Below are 21,440 nucleotides of genomic sequence, written 5' to 3'. Positions count from 1 at the left end.
CCAAGGGTTATGGGTTCAAGGCTCGTCGCTGCTACCATTGGGGGAATATGTGTCTTTGGGCAAGACACTTAACGGCAATTGCTTTAACCCAGTGGTCAGTAAAGGGTTGTCTAAATTATCAGTCATATATGAAAAAATCACCCACAAAGTAACATACATGATAACACGTAAGCTGGCCGTGATGTTATAACGACTATCGTTTTCCGCCCACGCGAGGATAAAGTAAGTTACATTTATTCATTCACTCATTCATCAAGTTTCTTTGTCTACATCGAATTTACGTGTCCTTAGAATCGATAAAGATCATTGTGTTGAAGCAGACATAAAATTACCTGTTTCGAAAGTTCATTGTTACCTTTAGGAATTAAGAATGATGTTGAAATACACACATACAAATAGCATGTAAACGTATTATTATAGTAATAAATTATTAATGTCGTTTCTATATTTACAGTTTAAATAGGAACTTGAGTTTTAGTTTCATATAAATACGTATACTGCGCTGGAACATAAGAACTAACCTTTTTGTGATGCAAAATGTTGGTACTATTTGTAATGCTATCGTATAGAGTAGTTGAGGCTATCGTATGTAATGCTTCTAACTCTGCCCTGCACAATACACAACAACCTTACCACTCGTGGTCGAACAATTCCGATGCAGATGTCAGCGACGTTGGATTTTATTTGTCTGGATTCACCTACCGTACTTTCCCCTCCTACTTCGTATACCAGTGCTCGCTGACTTGCTTCAAGGATAACAGGTATCCATGTATTCCCTTACTGAAGAAGTAACTAACATTCGACCATATTTATTATTTAAAAAATGATATAGTCCTGTGGGGTAGGATGGTACACCTTTAGCATATAATATCCCAATATTCTGATCGTGTTTTGAACAATTAACTTAAACGGATGATGAAAGTTGTACAGGTTTTATAATTTTTTTAATGTTTTTTGTTTATTAACAAATGGGACGAGAAATAGAATACAACGGTGTCCTATCTTCCCCACTCAACTTTATATCACACTTGTGCCTACACTGCTTGTGCCGCGGACGTAAAAAATTCATTAAAGCTCTTCTGGCAGATTGATTTTGCGTACCAATGTTCCGACATGTAGGCGCAGTAGCTTTACAATAATAAACCAGATAGCTAATTTATTTTGCTCCTTTTATATTTTTTCTTAGAATTATAAAGATGTTACTGACATCCTTAACACAAAAAGTTAGTTTTACCGTTAATATATTTCTTTAATTTATGTCTTACTGTGAAACTATTTGTTAAATTTATGTCTGACTAATAAAATTCAAGTAGGCCAGGGCGTATACAAGATTTAAAACCAAACTGTTCTGTTGTTGTTTATTTATGGATACATTGGTGTATTATGTCGCCGAATAAAACGACTAAAACGGATAATTTTTACTGCAGATGTATGTCGTTTAACTTCCACCACAACGACTATACTTGCGAACTCAACTACGTGAGCCGAAAGTCGCTAAACCCGAAACCATTCGAATGGATCCAGAAAGAAGCTGGATGGATCCCAGTGATCAAAGGTCTTATTAGGAAGGAAGAGTCGCGTTATTACAGCCGAGATGCATTTATCCTGGTCGATAGATTGGTAAGGTTACAGCCTATAAACTTCCTAATTATATGAGGGTGGGGGAATATGGGACACCGTTTCATTCTATTTTATTTTCCCATTTTGTAAGACACAAAAAAATAAAAAAAATATAAAACCGTCATCCCTTGACTCCCATATACCGTTGTTAATTGTCTAAAACACAGTCAGGGTATTCGGATATTATATGCTAAAGGTGTCCCGTCTTCCCCCATCCTACTATATTATTTCGATATATGCGCATGGGAGATGATTTTATGTTTTGCGCTGTCGTATATTTACTTTTGGAATTTCATCGGGGATCAACGCTTCTGTACCTCTGCTGTGTGCGTGTGTGTTCTTGAGCAAATTATTCAACGGCAATTGCTTCATCTATTGTAAATATTTCGCGAAAATCATTACCCAGCGCTGAGTTATATTATAACTCGTAAACGGGTATATACATGGTAGACACGTATCAAAACGACTGTCGTTGTAAATTAGTTAAATTTATTCATTCTTCAATCATGTGCTATTTTTATACTGTGTTCCACGGCCTACTAGAGATCTCTCTAGTAGGTATCTCTAGTATAGGCCGTGTGTGTTCTTATCGTTTTTGTCATTCTTCTTTACTAGAAACACCTAGCTCCTTGCGCGGAAGCGTGTGGTACCGACAACCTGTGCTCCCCGCTTTTCACCCATCAACAGAATGAAGATAGAAACAAGACGCAGTGTCAGCAATTAAACTTCCCATTGAAAGGTAAGAGGTGTTGCGCAAAGTGAGTTTTCGACGCTGCTCTAACGGCTCACCGCTACAGACCAGATTACTGTATGGTGTATAGGCTTTCTTAATTATTGATTCAATAGCGTACAATCTACAAACTTAACACCGAAAAGACGTATGATTATGAACTTAAAACAATAAATAAGACACATGAGGCTCGATACAAAAAGGTCCTCGGTGTTGTAATATTTTTTGGCCGGCTGTTAAATTTGGATCAGGCGCTATTGCGCGGCGACTTCACTGCGCATGCCCCGAAGATCGGACCAAATGTCATTCTAATTTGGAAAAAAAATTAATGCAACCCCTTTGTTAAAAGGGATCCGGGCACTCCGTTTACACGATGAACTTCAAGTTTACGATTTAAAGCCAGCATAAAAAAGTTGTATGTTATATCAAGCCTACAATAGGTGTTTACTTTAAGTACCAGAACAATAGTGTCAGAGTCAGCGGTTTGGGGGCCATTTTTCTACCTTAAATTAGGCACAGCACGATGTCTCGAAACCAATAATGTAATCAGCCACCGCGATGACAACAGTGTAGGTGGCAGAATTGTTCAATGTAACTGTACAAGCCTGTATTTAATATTATTTTGCTTCAAACTAATCTCCAGCCGGACTGTATTTAATTGGTCTTAAATTATATAGATCGACTTTCTGTTCATGCGCAGTAGCGGTGCAACGCATGCGCAATAGCTACCGCCCAAATATTTCACGACACCGGTAGCCGCTAAACCTTTTGCGAGTGTTTAATTTTTTCGCACCTGTTACCTTATAGCGGCTTTTACTACCAGCCTATATACACGCGATATATTGGTTTGTTTTTATACTTAGGTTTTCTGGCTAAATGGTCACAGTGGAGTAGGTGGTCGAGTTGCAGTGTGGAATGTGGAAGTGGGTTTCGCAAACGAACAAGACTTTGCGAAAAAACAAGTCGTTCATGGATGTGCAGGGGGATATCTGTAGACAAGGAGTTATGTAACACAATTACTTGTCCGTGTAAGTGTATTGTGTATACCAGTATTTTTTTACACAGTCTCATTGGACGAATAACCCTTTTACGTTTATTCTTCTGTTTTTTTAACAGTGGATGGTTTTAATAACAAATTAAACTAAATCAACATAGATCATTGAACATATTTAAACCAGTCGAATATATGTTATTACAGACTGGACGCCATGGGGTCCATGGAGTGAATGTTCAAATAAACATAAATGTGGCACTGGGTCCAAACGAAGGGAAAGAACTTGTCTTTTAGTGGAACCAGAAACGAAAACAACATGTGTAGGTGATGCAGTTGCAGAGTGGTCATGTAGACTGACCAATTGTCAAGGTAAAATTTATCAGAGAATATATAAATCATGTTGGGTCCCATATTTTAAATTCAATAAACAATATTGGGTCCCGGATTGAAAAGTATAAAAACGTCTCACTGCAGGGCCTCTCAAGCTATCAGAGAAAACAAAAGGAGTGGTGTATATTGCTGATGATGCCGACTACTTTAATGTCACCTGGAGAGCAGTTTGTAAAGTGTGTTTGTTGCGCATGTATATAAGTTATTACCACCATAGCACAGGGGTTAGTCTGTCTGCCACCTAACCCAAAGGGTATGGGTTCAAGGCTTATCGCTGCTCTTAGAGTGGTGTATGCACATTTGGACAAGACACTTCAGCGAATGATCCTACCAAGCGGTCAATAATGGGTTGTATAAATTGGCATCCGGGAAAAAATAACTGCTTACAAAGTTGAACAGATAGAAACTAGTAGGCTAAATGGGCACAAGGTGTATGGAACAGAACATCAGTGTTATAACTACTGTTGTTTTCACACCACGCCGTGATAAAGCAAGTTACATTTGTCACATTAATTTATAACTAGTTAAACCAATTTCACTTTTTAACATTTATACTTATAGTCATCACATACAACCATGGATGTTCAAATGAAAATTAAAGACACAGTTTGCAGGTCCATAAACATGTTTAGCACGATGCATAAATATCAGAACGTATCTGCAACTCTGGTAAGTATAAAGTTGTGCATTCATTTGTTCCAACCAGATATACGCTAACTGACAACTGCTTCTCTCTTATTTTAGAATCTGTTATATTTTGATCGGCTAAAATATGTAAAACTGTTTTAATAAATTGTTGTGTATGTTAATTTCTTTTAAAATTCTAAGGGCCCACCATATTTAATACCTGTGAAATGTTCAGCAAATGAAAGCTATTTGATGAAATGTGAACACAGTGGATTGAAGGAACAGAAATGTGATTCCCAACTTTATGTTTCATGTTCAGGTTGTAAAACTGTATTGAACATGTCCAAAGCTATCATGCAACACAATGTAAATATTTTAGGTTTGAAAGATGGGTGGTATGCTCCTGGCAATGGTTACCAGTATTTTGTTGTACCATGTAGTGGATATACTACTGCAAAAGAAAAATGTAAAAACCGGAACGCAAGGTTGGCTTATACAGGTCCCAGAAATAAAACTGTCATGCGGTAAGCATTTATCTTAATTTAAGCAACATTGATAAAACAACCAGTGTTGCACTGCAGAGCTGTTAGTAATCTTGCCCTTTAAATTCTGTTCCAGCAAACTATTTACGAATCTTTTGCTGCCACAACCAAAAAGATTGTATTTTGATTTAAAATACGTGAACAGTAAATGGCAGTGGGGTGATGGTCAAATGTTAACTAGCAGTGAGAGCATGTGGCATTATTGGTTCAGATACAATCCACAGCCAGAAAATTCTGTGAATCAACCATGTGGGGGCAGTCAGCTTTCCCAATATGAAGCATGGTATGATTTTACTTGTGCCGGCAATGGATTGGCAGTTTGTGAAATGAAAATAGTAAGTTTTTCAAACAATATTTTAACGAGTTATTTTGGACTCTTTTATATTTAGGATCCAATGCCAAACGATGATTGTGGTCCAAATGAAAATTTAGTGATAAAATGTACACAGAGTGAATGTGAAGAAAAATATAAAGTCACATGTTCAGGTAAAAATGTCTTTAGGATTTAAAATAAAGCTGACTCTTCATCAAGGCTGATAACTGTTTTTTGTTTACTTATTTACAGAAAGGCAAGGGTGGTATGCCCCAGGAAATGGCTATCAATACATTGTGTCACCAAAAGTTGAAAACTTTTCAGCAGGAAAAGCAGCATGTGTTGCACTGAATGCAACTGTTGCAGTACATGGTGCAAAAAACATTACCACTTACAAGTACAGTAGCTAAATCAGGAAAAATGATACCCTATATTCATACTTAAATTTTCAATTTTTGATTGCAGAAAAATTTATAGCAATGTATTCAACCGGGTGCATGGTAGAGTAGCACTGGGTCTAACAAGAGAGGTAAGAGAGGGTGTGGATTCCTGGAAGTGGGAAGATGGAAGTAGTGTTACCTCTAATTACTGGTACAAGGATGAACCAAGATCAAATGGACCTGGTTATTGCGCTGGTCCTGTCAATACTGGAACAAGGCAATCAGGAGCACTGTGGGTAGATTATGAATGCAATCAACCAATGTTTGTTTTGTGTGAGGCTCTGGTAAGTGAATGCTGTTGAACAAAATATGTGGAGTGTCCAACTATTTCTACTGTTTTGCAGACACTTGTAACATCCAATGATTGCAGCAAAAATGAAAATTATTTGGTTAAATGCTCAAAATCAGGATGGAAATTAATATCAGAATGTGATGTACACCATCTTACTTGCAGTGGTATTAAGAGTTCAAAAATCCCCATGAACTGTTGTTTAATTTCTGAATCATTTTAGGTCAACGTATTGGTTGGATATCTCCTGGTAATGGTTACCAGTATAATTTAACTCCAACTACTTCAAGTTATATTGCAGCAACCATGTATTGCAGAAACATGCAATCAAGAATGGCTGTGATGGGTTTTAAATATCAAACTGTGTTAAAGTAAGATTGTTTCTGCCATTATAGTTTAGTTGCAATCTTCATAAAGATAGGTATCTATTTTAAAATATTTTTGGTTGAAAATGTCAATCTTGGTAAAATGATTCATTTTCATCATTATAGAAAGCTGTATCAAATGTTGGACTTGGCCAATTTATATCATTCAGTTGTTGTTGGGTTAAAAGATGATTTCCAGGAAGGCAAGTTCCTTTGGGAGGATGGTAGCCCTTTGAACAGCACTGTGGTAAACTGGTATAGAGCACAACCAAACAATTATTGGAATCAGGATTGTGTTTTCCTAACATTGGCTAAAGGTCAATTATTTTCTGATGAAAGGTGCGATGGATGGTCATTTTATGGTGTTTGTGAAGACAAAGTAAGGATTTAAACATAAAAACAGTTTTCTATATGAAACTGTAAAACTTATTATTATATTGTATTAGTTAAACACACTTAAGATAAAAGCTTTTCGTATACTGTAATTTAGAGGTCCTCTACATTGTTCAATCATTGAACCAAAGTCCAAAAAAGTCATTTGAAGAGATTACATTTTATTATTTAAAAATTGGTTTTACAAATTATGTAAATTTAAAGTGAATTTTATTACAGTCTATGTTGAGATTTTTGGAATGTAAGTCTGGATATGCTGATCTGATGTGTTCATTGGATGACTGCTTGAAAAACTTTCATGTAACATGCACAGGTACCTCATAAACATTTCTACTAAAATTTAAACAGTAAAGTAACGTTACTATAAATTAGTAGGTTATTATAAATATCATGTTGACATAAATCATTATATTTTAAGCTAAAAGAGATAACTGGTATATACCAGGCAATGGATTTCAATATAAGATTACAGAAGTTGTCGAAAATTATAACATGGGTAAATTAACCTGCCAAACTATGAGATCATCAATTGCAATCAAAGGACCACAAGATATTTCTACTATGAGGTAACTGGAACAAGATTGGTAGTAAAACTTTAGAACAAGCACATCACTTATTACAAATTTAGGAAATTATACGATCACTTTGCTCCAATGCAAATGGACACTCCTCTGCTGTTTGGTTTGCAATATGATTTTGACACAGGAAAGTGGTTATGGGCAAATGGAACAGAATTAACTACTTCAAATTGGGCAAATGGTTTGGAAAATAATGTCATATCTAGTTGTGCTGGTATTTCTTTTGTAAGTGGCTTATACAAATGGGGAAACTTCAACTGTACCCAAGAAGTCTATGTTCTTTGTGAAGCACCTGTCGAGGTTACAATGCACACGCTCAAGTTATGTTTAAATTTGTTCTAAAATATTTGTTTTTAGGGTTTATTGCATCCATCTCATTGTGGTGTGGGTGAAATATCACTGATGCACTGTTCTGAAAGTGGGTGGGATATTGCTTCTGAATGCCTATACCCTTTAGAAGTTACATGTTCAGGTATTACTATAGGTATTACTTAACAAGTTTAAACAGGTATTACTTAAAAAATCCCCTTCAAAAAATCACCCACAAATTAACATACTAGATAACTCATAAGCTGGCATGAGGTGTAAGAAACAGAACACCCGTGTTATAACGACCGCCATTTTCCAACCACAGAAGAACAAAGTAAGTTACATTCATTGATTTATTATTATATCTACTATAAAGTTGCCTAACTGATTAGGTTACAAAATGGTTATTTAAATTACATAAATACATTGTTCGTTACTGTAATTAAACAGATTTAATGAAGCCATGAATGGGGCCTGTTTTACTTTCATCATAAAGTATATCTAAATCATAGTAACAAAGTATTTTTTACAAATATATTTATGTTTTAGGTGTAAGAGAAGGTTGGTTTTCTCCAGAAAATGGATTTCAATACTTAGTGACAACTCAACTGTATGATTATTCTTCTGGGATCACTGCATGTCAATCACTACAAGCAAATATTGCTGCACATGGCCCAAAGTCAAATAAAATCATGCAGTAAGACAATTTGTGTGTTTTTTGCACTTTTGTTAGTTGTTTTAATTTTGTTTTTGTAGGAAAATATACAAGTTTTTTGAAGATAAATTTTCCAGTTTTTGGATTGGCCTAGATGACCGCAGAAGTGAAGGAAAATTTGTTTGGGCTGATGGGACGTATTTAAGTCCCTCAGTATGGAGTCCAGCCTATTCCATAAACGATTTTACAGAAGATTGTGTTTTAATGCTAAGTGGCACATGGAGGGCAAGCGACTGCAGTGCTGCATTTCCAGTTTTATGTGAAGACAACGTGGCTTGACTACAAACATTTTGTGCAGAATACTAAACACGTATATTAGTTTCGTAACTAAATGCTTCATGATATTTGTAAAAAAAACGTTCTGTTGTACATTACAAAAAAGTTATTGTCCGCGTTACGTTACCAGCAAAGCAAAAGAATTTCTATGGCTTTGGTTAACAGTATTTGAATCATATCTGTCGCATCGAAACATTTGACGTCATCGCGACAGACCACTGGTGGTCATGTGATCAAGCTATGCTCGTGTGTCGTATTGTTTACAGTGGCCGTCACTCGTTCCCCACTTGAACAGTCAAATTTACGTTTCGAGGAGAGTAACTCGAAAAGATAAAATAACTGTAAGCTAAAACAACGTCGGGTAATTGGATCGGTACAACAGCAAACATGCTAGTAAAGAAAGTTGTGTTTTTCTTGCTAGTTCAAGCGATACTACTGTTAACTGTTGGAACACTTACGGTGTATGGCGAACCGTTACCTGTGGAAAAAGACAAAGAAACGCCAGCAGCAAAAGCAGAAATAATTTCAAACAGGTTACCACGCACATATATATTACACTTTATAGCCATTGTATCTTTTAGAGAATACTTGTATTAGGAATTTAGCATTTTAGTAATTCAAAGTAAATCATAGCAATTAAAGCCAGAGTGGTATTCCCGCCACCCAATGTTGTTTAAATAAGATTTTGTTCAAACTACTTGAAGACTAAGCATTAACAAAAGCTAATGTATAGCAATAGAAGCTTGTCCATGTGAATGGAATATTTGTAAGTCCCTTGATTACTTTTCAGTCAAGTTGATATAAACTAACTAACTTGTGTGTTTATCTAGCATTGAAGTATTATTCATAGGTATAAATTTAAACTTGATACAACCTCTAACCTGTATAATGATACGCCGATGAATAAATAAGTTATACTCATTGCGGAAATCTAATAATCGCACATCCAACCATATTCTCTCCCTCAACCCACTACCAACGCGTTTATTTTGTTCATGGTTAAGTTCATTTATTCAGTACAAATCAATCAAATGAAGAACCAACTGAAGCAAACAACAATCAAACGACGCCAGTACCACCCAAATCTGATGAAAAGAAAGAAAATAATGTGATAGAAAACATACAAACTGGTCTTGAGGCTGAAGTTCAGCAGCAGAATGACAGTATGAAGATTTTCTTCATTTTACTTGTTCTTGGTACGCCAGTTAAAAAATAGCTCAAGTATGAGTATTTTCAAATCTAGTGCAAAGTATAACTTTCTGTTGTTATTGCGTTTCAGCGTTCTGTATTCTCCTCACCCACTGCCTAATCAGATGGAACTTTCACTTCTTGCCAGAGAGTATTGCAGTTGTCTTCTTAGGTTTGTTATATTTTACACCCGTCAAAATCCGTTCTCATGCTTTAAATGGTTTACCAGGTGCTGCAATTGGAGGGATTGTAAAGATAATGCAAACTGCTGGTGTTGGCAATTGGCTGGTAAGTACAATAATATATTAAGAATGTTTTGTTTAGACAGATGGGATGTCAGTATGATAACCATAAAATATTCCAGGCTGAGGAAATGTTATCTCCAAATACTTTCTTCTTGATGATTCTTCCTCCAATTATTTTTGAAGCAGGATATTCTCTTCACAAGGTTAGAACTTGCATATATAACATGCTTCGTAAACAGTTTATGTTGCAATTGAAGCTTTGCTGAATTTGTTGGTATTTCTTACATGCAGTGTTTTTATATTCATTGATCACTAAATTTAAACAGGGAAATTTCTTTCAAAATTTTGGTTCAATCTTAATTTTTGCTGTCTTTGGAACATTAGTATCAGCCATGTTTGTTGGTGGGGGAATGTATCTCATGGGAGTGGCTGGTATAGCGTACAACCTCACTTTAACCGAATGGTGAGTGATTCATTCTGTGTTTTTTATTTTCTTTAATATATATGTATATTTATTACATATACTTTGTTATTGTTGATGTTTTAAAACTTTAACACATTTTAAGAAAAAAATATTTTTTATCTTGTGAGTTTTATTTGTAGTATCCTGAATCCATCACCGATATTTAATGTTATAATCGGTGTAGTATTATTAAAATAACTGAACATTTTATGAATGGTGAACAGCTTTGCATTCGGCTCATTGGTATCAGCAGTGGACCCAGTGGCAACAATTGCGATATTCAAAGCACTAAACGTTGACCCTACATTGAACATGTTGGTATTCGGGGAGAGCATACTGAACGATGCAGTTGCTATTGTGCTCACTAAGTAAGCTACACTAACTTAACTGCAAAGAGCATAACCAAAACAAAACCGATTAAATTTTGATGGAATATTTTATTTAAACAAAACTAAGTAGGCAAGTATTATAACAATTTCGGAAAACAGTATACTATAATATTTCTTTAATTTCTGTTATTAGATTGTACTTTTTTAGAACTTTAAATTGAGTTAAAATAAATAGTTACAATACTTCTACAGTACATTCCAAGGTTTAAAAGCTGATTCAGAACTTGCCACAGCATCAGGTACTTCCATATTCTTTATGGCAGTCGGTGATTTCTTACGAATGATGTTTGGTTCTGCTTTCCTGGGAGTCTTTATTGGTTTATTCAGTGCTCTGATATCCTTTTATGTGCTTCTTACACGATTTCATAAACTTGTTACAAGTTTATTATACTGCTACTGGCAGGTGTTTACCATAATTGTGGTCACTGAATTTGTGCCAAAATTGGCAGTTCTACACGCTCTTTCAATGATGTGTTCGTATGATGTGCAATAGAATTCCCATGTTATACCAGTAAAACTTCCCTGTCACATAGAATATGTAAATAATCATACATATACATCAGTTTAGTTAAAATATTTTTGTTGATTTTTAAATGGTCATTAAGCTGCCAACAAAACACTTATTCTACTAACTTCATTAAGCTGCCAACAAAACATTTATTCTACTAACTTCATTAAGCTGCCAACAAAACACTTATTCTACTAACTTCATTAAGCTGCCAACAAAACATTTATTCTACTAACTTCATTAAGCTGCCAACAAAACACTTATTCTACTAACTTCATTAAGCTGCCAACAAAACATTTATTCTACTAACTTCATACCTTTCCTTAACCCCTCCATACGTGATGAAGCATGTTGATTTGAGGAAAACACCATCATTGGAACTTGGAATGATGTTCATATTTGCATACGTTCCTTATGGTCTTGCTGAGAGCTTAAAGTTATCAGGTCAGTGTCTCAATTTAAATAGGCTGACAAACTGCACAACACTGCTCAAGCGCATGATGACACTTAAAATGTTTAATTATTTAACAATTTGTTATTAGTGATCACAATTAGTTTCAATGAAACTTTGCTATACTTACAGGTGGCTTATCAGGTATTTTGTGGAATGATTTCTGTGTTAAGTCTGTGATAAAAAGGATTTCTTTTAATCATTTAATCTTTGTTGTTTGTAACCTTAATGTCGTTATTTGGAGAATTTATATCTTCTGTTAAGCATTCTGAGTAAATAATTAAAGAGAGTATCCTGTGCTGTGATTGTTACTTCTTTATGTTGTACTTTGTGTTGTATGCAATATGTTGGGGTTTTACATTGATTTTGTGAAGTTTATATTTTGTTTTCTCTGATAAGAAACTGTTCAATTTGTGGTATTTAAGTTTTTAACCTAATATATATTAAAATCAGCTGTTTTTCCTATTTTGCTCTTTTACTAATATATAAATATTGATGGTCAACTATCTCTAAAGATTTTTCAACATAATTTAACCCAAGAAACGATTAGACTTTTATTGTTTTCCCGCTACACAGGTATCATGGCAATATTACTGTCTGCAATTGTGATGTCACACTACACACATAGCAATCTCTCACTTGTCACTCAGATCAACATGCAACAAACATTACGAGCTCTTTCCTTTTTATCAGGTAGCTACAACCCATAAAAATGTCATCTTACTATTGTTTTATACCAGGGGTTCCCAAACTTATTTTATCGCGGGCCAATATGTGAAATTATAATTATGCGTCGGGCAAGGTTCTCTATATTGGCGACGCGACTTGTATTGGCCAAATTTTGGTTATAACGAGTACTGTTAGTTAGGTCAGGAAGTTCAACACATATGCTGGTAATAAACATGGCTTCTAGAACAGATTAAACTACGTACTTGCGGAGTAAAAGATAAAGTTTCACAGTATTTTTGTTGAATCATGTCGCGATATAACCCATATACCAGAGTAACAAGCGTATAAGGTTGGCTGATGCTGTGACAGTCATAACTATTTTTGTGACGTAACAAAGACAATGTAAGTTATTACAGAAATCAATAAAACATTTTTAGACGAGTCTTTAAAGTAATATGTTTATTTGTGAACGTATGCAATCGGTAATTTTGAAGTCCTTTGAGGGCCATTTATTTTGCTCCTGCGGGCCGCAGATGGCCGGCTGCGGTTTGGAAACCCCTGTTTTATACATTCCCTTTGTTTTTCAGAAACAAGTGTATTTGCTTACCTTGGACTTGCCATATTTGGGTTTGAACACAACTTCCAACCAGCATTTATCATCTGGAGTATTGTGAGTAAATACCTGTTACCTCAGTTTGCATGATTCTCTCAAATAATAATTGCTATCATGATTTACACCTTGGATAATTCACTTGCATAATAGTCATTATGTATTCTTGATAAATAAAATAATGTGGACTTTTCTGCTAAAACTTTGATTCTGATACCTATTATTTCGCCCACCACTATTGTCTATGACCTCATAGTGGACCTGAAATAATTACCTAACAGGTTTATTATTATCCACATATCAAGTTCCCATCTAATTCCCTGTTACTTTACTGGGTTCTGTTTAAAAAGACACTGATGATGCAAGTTATTAGCAAAATATGTATCGATACAACAGTGATTAAGCTTTTTTATTACTGTGTATTTGGTAGCTTATTCTTTTATAATGCAAAAAGAAATTACCAGCAATATGATTGCTGCTTCACTTTATACATGGCAGTTATCCTTCACTCTACTTTGTTTTATAGATCTTGCTTCTTGTTGGAAGAGGTTTGAATATATATCCACTGTCATGGATGCTTAATTATTTCCGTGAAACAAAGATAACAAAAAGGATGCAATTTATTATGTGGTTCAGTGGTGAGCAAACTAAATTTAGATACCATTTCGGCAGATTTTTATTCTTACGTTAATTTTTATAAAGGTAAATTACAAGAAAAATTAGGTGTTATTTTTCTAACAAACAAAATACTTACAGGGCTACGAGGTGCAATTTGTTACGTTCTGAGTTTGCATTTAGAACTTGACAGTGTTGAGAAGCGTCACGTTATTATTACAACCTCCCTTATTATTGTGTTGTTTACCATCCTTGTGCTCGGTGGTGCCACCTTACCTGTGGTGAAGGTAATTGGCAACATATAAAATATCTCAATATCTGTCGAACCTACTTCCATGAATGCTTGAGTAGCTTGTTCAATAGATAAATAATAATATTCTGATGGCTGTCCGATTACTCATTTTTTTAAAATGCTAAAGTTTGTAAAAGCTTGAAACCCTGTTATTTACCAAATAAAGTACTGATTTTTAACTTTACCCAAGTATTTAATCAATCTGTGCTGCTATACATTCAACTTCCTTGTACAGTGGTGTGCTAACACTCAGCTACATGGTTCCTATTATTCCATCACAGAGGACGAAGACGTTCATGTAATTTAGTTACTGGTGTTAGGGTGTGGGGTAATAAGTACATGTGAAGGTGTAACCAGGGTGCTGGGAAATCTTCTAGAGTGTTTGTTGTAGCAAATTTAGTACTATTTTATGTTATGTTTCCACTGTTGTAATTGTTTTAGTCACAAGTTGATTTTTGTTGCAGTTTCTTCAAATTGATGATAAACGAACCTACCATCGTAACCTCACACTGAGTAAAACAGAGGAGATGGGTCAAGCCATCGAGTCTGATCACATATCAGAGCTTACAGAAGAGGAGTACGATGACAAATACCTCCGTGAAGATCTTCATCTGCGAGGATTCGCGTATATTGATGCAAAGTATCTTGTTCCTTTTTTTACAAGGAGGATAACAAAAAGGGTAATTTCAAACTTATTTAAATTATTTAGATACAAAATGACACAACACAACCATGGTATAAAGTTAAATAATTGTATGAATACTTAATACGCTTTGTCTTGAATTTGTCTAATTTCTGCATGTTTAGGAGCTGATCCAGAATCGGAGTGAGATGCAAAGATTAACAAACAAGTGGTATGAGGAGGTGAGAAGTAGACCTTCACCATCTGACGATGAAACTGAACTTTGAATATTTCCTATGGAAAATTGGTTTATTCAGTAATACCCGTGGTTGAGCGGATATCAAAGGTGTATCAAGGCACGCATTATCAACCGTAACTTTCTATGGTTTCTGTGCAGATAAAATACATTTTATTTTAGAGCAATTGTAAATGTATTGAAGAGTTTTCTGGTTACATTTAAATGCAATGTTTTTGGTTTAATTTAAATATTTTACCTTTTATTTTATTGAGTTAGAGGTTGTATAAAGTTTGTATTCTGAGCAAAAATTTGTTGAATTTTGTATCATTTTAAAATGATTAATTAGGGGCACATGTTTATTTTAGTGTACTGTACCCTTGTTTTAAAGTGCTACATATTTATTCTTTTCTAACTTCTGTTATTTACTTTTGAACTGACATACACAGTACAAAATCTGTTTTGGAATATCAAATGCTTGTTGACAACTATATTAGTAGGGTTAGGGGAGGATGACACATTTAGCACATAATATCCTGACCAGGATCATTGGCGGAAGGATATGGTTTTGTAATTATTTGTTGTCTACCAAATTGAATAAGAAAATAGAACAAAAAGGTGCCATCTTCCCCAACCTTACTGCATCATCAACGGTAGCTGGACACGGGTGGTGGTGTTCAATTTTTTATTAAACTTTCAATTCAAATGTTAGAAAGACTTGTCTTTTAGTCTAGAATTGAGAATGCACATGCTCCTTTAGATTTTTAAGGTTTGAAACTTTTTGGAATTAGAAAGCTAAAGTTGAAATAGCTTTATCTGAAACAAATTACTCCCAATTGACATGGCAGAATACAGACAACAAAACAAGCCAAATAGAGCAACATATGTTTTTGATTTCAAGCACAACTAATCTTACAACAGCAGTAGTGAAAACTTTGTGATGATGAAACGTCAGTTAACTGAATTGCTACAACACGACGACCGAGCTAAACAAAGTTTTAACGTAAAAAAATAGGACTTCCATGAAGGAATAAAGACACAAATAAGAATTTTTTAATCGAGTTGATGCAGCAACTGAAACATTCTTGGTTCATCACATTAAGCAGCTAACAAAATCATGGTCGGTAACAAAGATGGCAAAGTAGATGAACTACTTGGAGGACTATCCCGAGACTTCCAGTAAGTCTTTCTTTATACATAGGGAACTAACTGGTGAGGAACAAGAAGATCATTTATGAGGTGCTTGATTGAGTCTGAAATAAAATAAAGTGTCACCCACAGAATGCAACTGACCTAGTTTAAAGTAAGAACTATATAAACCTGTCCAGCAGTTGGTGAATTGCTCGAATTGTGTTTGTCGTATTTGTATTCATAGTTGACCCATTGTCGACTTTTATCATTGTAACCACCTCTGCTGTTATTGCCACCTCTGTTGTTGTAGTTGTATTGCTACAAGAAATATATTTATTATGTATATTGCAAGCAACAGGTAAAGTACATAATACCCCAAGCAACCACCTACACAAGTTATCAACATTGCACTAAAATGTTGAAAATAATCACCAACCTGTCCATCACCACGATCTCGATTATAATCGCGACGGTTGTTGTAGTAGTTGTTGTATCTATTATCTCGATAACCACCCCGGTTCCCACCACGGCCCCGATATCCTGAACCTGGTGGCATTCTGCCTCTATAACCCCCACGCCCCCGGTAACCTCCTCTACCACGACCTCGGTACCCATATCCGAAAGTTTCAGTGTTGCGCTTTCGCTCTTCAGTCCAAGAAATACGTTCCCTGAAGTAAGAGTGATTTTAAATAGTGCACCATTATAAAAGATTTTTTGGGAGATTTTGTATCACCAGCGATTACAATAGTAATGACCTCGTTGTTTTTGTTGTACAGTACAGACAGAATAGTTAAATGTTAGTTTTATACACTATGCATGTACTGCTATAAAGATAACACAGAAGAACATCTTATAATCCAAATAAATCTTACCCTCTTGGATTGTTTGTTTCACAAGTTATATTGTCAAAGAAACTCTTTGTTTTATCATAATACGGGACTTCTTCATTCTCATCTAATTCATCAGTAACTTCATTATTATGGCCACTGTCCACTCCACTATCAACCTTTTCTTCTTCTTTTACTTTTTCACTCTCCTTCGGATCTAAAGTGGAATGTATTGTTGACCAATACTTTGATAAATATATTTAAATATCAACCAACCTACCAGAGGTTATCTTTAGTTTATCCATAAGCTCCTTAGCTATGTCCTCTTTATTAAACTGTGCATTTGATCCTTCAAAGTCAAAATCGCCATCAAATTTTAAAGGATCATTTCTTGGGTTGTATCTGCGCCCTCCCCGGCTTCTCTGTCCTGTTGGCAACTCTGATGAATTATTTATTCAAATAAAATCTCAAGGTCACATACCTCTATAGTTTTGGGAATGACCATCATTCTGTCCACGGTAATAATAATTACGACGCTGTCCCCGCCCTCTGCCTTCGCCATCATCGTTATTATATTGTCCACCTCCATTGCGATTCTCATACCCGCTTTGTGGACCTTTGTACCCCCGATTTCTATTCTCATATTCAGCTTCTCTGTTATCATGTCTTGCACCTCCGCGATTATCGTAATTATTACGACTGTTATAATAGTTGTTGCTCTCATAAGTTCTCCTGTAAAGCAGCAAAAATTTCAATATTATTATAAAATTGATATAGTAGCCCATGTGAATTAGATGTGAACATTACCTTTGAGTTGATCTCTCCTGTGAAGGAACAACAGGACTTCCCGTCTGAACTCCTTGCTCAGAGGTTGGCGAGGATCGACCGAGTGATACAGGTGAAGATGACTTTTCTGCTGTGACATAACAAAAATATTGTCAAGATAAAATGCTTTGTTGGAGGTTAAGGACACAAACAAGCCGGTCACATTGGTCAAACTAACACAAATGAACATGTTACTTTAAAAAATCGTCTAAAAATGTTTTATTGATTTCTGTAATAATTTACATTGTCTTTGTACCAGCACAAAAATAGTTATGACTGTCACACATCAGTCAACCTGCCGCGCTTGTTACTCTGGTATAGGGGTTATACCGCGGCATGATTCAACAAAAACTGTGAAACTTTGTCTTTTACTCCGCAAGTACGTAGTTTAATCTGTTCTAGAAGCCATGTTTATTACCAGCACATGTGTCCAACTTCCTGACCTAACTAACAGTATTCGTTATAACCAAAATTTGGCCAATACAAGTCGCGTCGCCAATATAGAGAACCTTGCCCGACGCATAATTATGATTTCACATATTGGCCCGCGATAAAATAAGTTTGGGAACCCCTGGTATAGAATATCATTGAGTATAAAGCAAAACGTAAACACATAACTCACCTCTTGTTGGACCTTGATTTTGCAATGCATTGCTTGTAACTGGTGGCTTATCCATCATAGATGTTGGCTGGCCTGGTGCCAATGGTTGGTAGTTCATGTAGGCATTATAATTCGGTGGCATCTGGTTGTAGAGACCACCGCCTGCGAATGGTGGGAGGGGTGGAGGGCCAGACTGCTGTGATGTCACTACGGACTGCAATTAAATTTGACATAATTTTAAAAATTTGCTAGAATTTCTAAAATACTAATGAAACATATTTCTGATAGTCCTGTATTTTAAATCACACAGATCCCACATGAAAATGTGGCTTAAATAAAAATATACAGTGAAAGTAAAATTCTGAAAGCACATGTTATTATTCTAATATGTATTGGTGAAGTCTTTTAGAACCTGGGATTTAGGCCAGATTTGTCGTATTACCCCACAGTGGCACAACCAGTGCATTCAAAAGGGGACTGTCATATTTAGGTCTAGTGAACGTTTATCTCTGACGCAATAAAACCCCCCCTTTATTGGTTGTGCACACAAATATATATTCTATTTTACACGGTAAATTAAAACTAATACTACATCAGTAAAAAGACGTATCTAAATTAGTAAATCATTTAAAACATTGGTGACAGTTTTAAGCATGTGGTATGTATTACGTGGATAATGTAACAAATATTTACATCAGAATAACATTGATAAACCATTACGCAAACGAGATTGTTGGAAAACAGTCGTGTTTTTTTGCTTCCATACGATCTGTAGTTTTTGTACAATTTCTGTTTCTGATGATTAGTTTAAATCAGTGGTTCCCAAACTATGGTACGTGAAGGTTTTATTAGGTTCACACCAAACGAACGCAAATGATCTTTTAGTAATTGTTATAAGCATTAGCTTAATTCACAATAATTACGTTGAGCGTGACATTTCATGCTATATTCCCTATTATAGTGGTTACAACTTTTTTAAACCTAGGCGTTGCTTCATGCGTGTACAAAGTATTTTAGCAAGCCTATCTTTACTTACGCGCATACGTAAAAAGGCAAATATCCAACCTGTCTGTTTTCAAGCACTTGCAGGCTAAATAACCTAGGGGGACAATCGCTATTATGACGCAAATATTCAACGTGTGAATTGCTATTATGCCGTAATCAATTGCCAGGTCAAACAATCGCTATTATGATGCAATGAATCCACGTGTGAATCTCTACTTTAACGTAATAAATATGTTGCTTGGCTAAGCAAAACATCGTAAATATACAGCAGTGCTACTTCTGGAACATGGTTAGGTGGTTATTCCACCGTGTTACCCTGTTTAATTCGCAAATTACATATATTTTACATGCAACATTAAGAAAGGCTGTGCCAAGATTGTGTTGCATATTTCCTCCGATAAAATACTTATGTGCGGTTTCTAAAATACTATTGCGTGCCATTTTTAACACTATTTAAGATTAGTTGTTTACAAGCCTTCCGTGGTTTAGTATGTAGGTGGTACAAGAACACTGCATGAACCTAAAATTTATACGCGAGTAGATAAAGTTTGGGAACCACTCCTTTAAATGTAGATAAACCACCATTATGTAATTTTTTTATGTGAAGTGCACACACGTGTTATTGCACTGTAACGATCAATTATGACGTTTTCTTATGTAACAATGGGCAGGAATTCACCCACTACCCAATTTTTTTTTCAAGTTCTAAGTAATAGGCCTATACATTTCGACCAATAAATGAGGTTTAATGATGCCATTAAACAGAATACCGAATCCTGTTAATTAGATTCAAATATAAAAAAATTCAATTTTGTATTGTGCATCCCCAAGACGGATGTGTTTAAGTTATGATTCCTTTGTTTTGTTTATGATTGGTAGCTATTTTTTAAACAATTGTTGCTTGGTGCATCGATGATGACAACAGACTTACATTAGGTTTCTAGGCGATTTAGTTTTGTTTTAAAATATATATATTTAATATCGGTTATCCACTGCTAAGGACAATTCATCTATAGCAAAATACAAACGCTAATAATTTAAAACTGGCATATGCGGTTATGAATGTATGTGCTCTGTATAACACACAGTTTGCGCTGGGTTGGAAGTTGTCTACACCGATCAAGTGAACTTTAATGAATCACCATCTGGCGAACAGTAAAACTGAATTTACCTGAACAATTGCCGGATCCTGTGGCAAAGTTGGTGCTGCTGGGGGAGGGGTTGGCTTCGGGGGCTCACAGACGGTTAAGTCATCAATATCTGCCCCTCTGAATATTATGTATTCATAAATTTCATCTCTCGGAGCAACAGGGGGGCGATCTGTTTGTCGATCTTCAGTCCCAAAAGAACGCACTGAAAAATGGTACTATAGGTTGCTAATGTTGCACTCTATACACATAATGTATATATTATACATTTTAGATTTTCATAATTGGAATCATTAAAATACATTTTACCATTATAGTTAAGACGGTATAAACTTACAAACTACTATTAGTAAAAATGAACAAAGTACTGCAGTACTTACAAATTTTATATCAGTATTGGGTTTACAGTTTTGTTAAAACTAACCTTTGGCAAGAGCAACTGTTGCCTTCTCAGTATCTATCGTGTACAATATTCCTTCATAGCGTATTTTCGCTTTTGATATCAAGCTGATTTTACTTCCAATGTACGGACTTGGACAAGACATGTTTATCTTCTGTAAACTTTAAACACAAATCTCGATGCCGACAGATACAAATTCTCTATCTTACATTACCCGCACACAACCTAACAGTATTAAACACATTGTACTGGCTCTTTATTGAAAATCTCGAACAAAAACTGTAAGACTGACTCTACAGCACTTCCAGTGGTGGTGATTACGGCGGGCACTGACTGGAATTGACGTAGAGCGCTCTATTTGAAAAAAAGAAAAAGGTAAAACGCGAGCGTTGCTCATGTGCTTACTGGAGGAGGAATAAAGCTTGCTCTCACATTGAATAAAAGAAAGGCTTTATCAACCTAAAATTTTTATTGATATTATGGTTTGTATAAATAAGGAGTAAATAATAAACTAATATCATTGTTTAATCAAAATTCTGGTAAAACTTAGTCTATTTATTTGATGTGTTAATAATACCCCCCTTACGTGATAAATTTTTAACTGTCCCTGGCTGGTCGAGATTGCGCATGCGCAC

General features: G+C 35.3%; 3 protein-coding genes across 4 annotated transcripts; 2 read left to right on the top strand and 1 right to left on the bottom strand.

The window, feature by feature from the left end:
* Positions 1-555: 555 nt before the first annotated feature.
* On the top strand, positions 556-8,707 carry LOC100177862 (macrophage mannose receptor 1-like). The gene is made up of 22 exons (XM_026833658.1): positions 556-761; positions 1,428-1,620; positions 2,236-2,359; positions 3,214-3,378; positions 3,549-3,713; positions 3,819-3,910; positions 4,296-4,403; positions 4,563-4,680; positions 4,741-4,885; positions 4,980-5,238; positions 5,293-5,389; positions 5,469-5,613; positions 5,682-5,940; positions 6,001-6,112; positions 6,169-6,316; positions 6,437-6,689; positions 6,923-7,016; positions 7,122-7,269; positions 7,332-7,581; positions 7,639-7,753; positions 8,140-8,287; positions 8,347-8,707. Exons 1-22 carry the CDS (start codon positions 556-558, stop codon positions 8,582-8,584), a joined length of 3,582 nt encoding a protein of 1,193 aa, XP_026689459.1. The 3' UTR covers positions 8,585-8,707.
* Positions 8,708-8,727: 20 nt separating this feature from the next.
* LOC100177813 (sodium/hydrogen exchanger 8-like) lies at positions 8,728-15,336 on the top strand. The gene is made up of 15 exons (XM_018817931.2): positions 8,728-9,114; positions 9,599-9,777; positions 9,861-9,941; positions 9,999-10,057; positions 10,134-10,217; positions 10,341-10,477; positions 10,702-10,845; positions 11,059-11,200; positions 11,713-11,818; positions 12,402-12,518; positions 13,082-13,164; positions 13,631-13,742; positions 13,861-14,006; positions 14,476-14,691; positions 14,819-15,336. The coding sequence occupies exons 1-15, from the start codon at positions 8,969-8,971 to the stop codon at positions 14,918-14,920; spliced, it is 1,854 nt and encodes a 617-aa protein (XP_018673476.1). The 5' UTR covers positions 8,728-8,968; the 3' UTR covers positions 14,921-15,336.
* Positions 15,337-15,536: 200 nt separating this feature from the next.
* LOC100180168 (protein LSM14 homolog A-B) lies at positions 15,537-21,110 on the bottom strand. Of its 2 annotated transcripts, none has more exons than XM_009859704.3 (10): positions 20,830-21,110; positions 20,429-20,610; positions 18,274-18,466; positions 17,634-17,739; positions 17,308-17,558; positions 17,107-17,253; positions 16,872-17,043; positions 16,436-16,667; positions 16,189-16,317; positions 15,537-16,121 (listed from the first exon to the last, which is right to left on the bottom strand). In XM_009859704.3, exons 1-10 carry the CDS (start codon positions 20,948-20,950, stop codon positions 16,101-16,103), a joined length of 1,554 nt encoding a protein of 517 aa, XP_009858006.1. In that variant the 5' UTR covers positions 20,951-21,110; the 3' UTR covers positions 15,537-16,100. The 2 variants fall into 2 exon arrangements, with proteins under 2 accessions (XP_009858006.1, XP_002131521.2); XM_002131485.5 differs by having other exon boundaries at positions 17,634-17,742; positions 20,830-21,109.
* Between the last annotated feature and the right edge of the window lie 330 nt (positions 21,111-21,440).

This window comes from Ciona intestinalis, chromosome 3, assembly GCF_000224145.3.
Source record: "Ciona intestinalis chromosome 3, KH, whole genome shotgun sequence".
Classification (NCBI taxonomy): Eukaryota; Metazoa; Chordata; class Ascidiacea; order Phlebobranchia; family Cionidae; genus Ciona; species Ciona intestinalis.
Note: the sequence above shows the minus strand (reverse complement) of the source record. Positions and strands in the feature narration are given on the sequence as shown.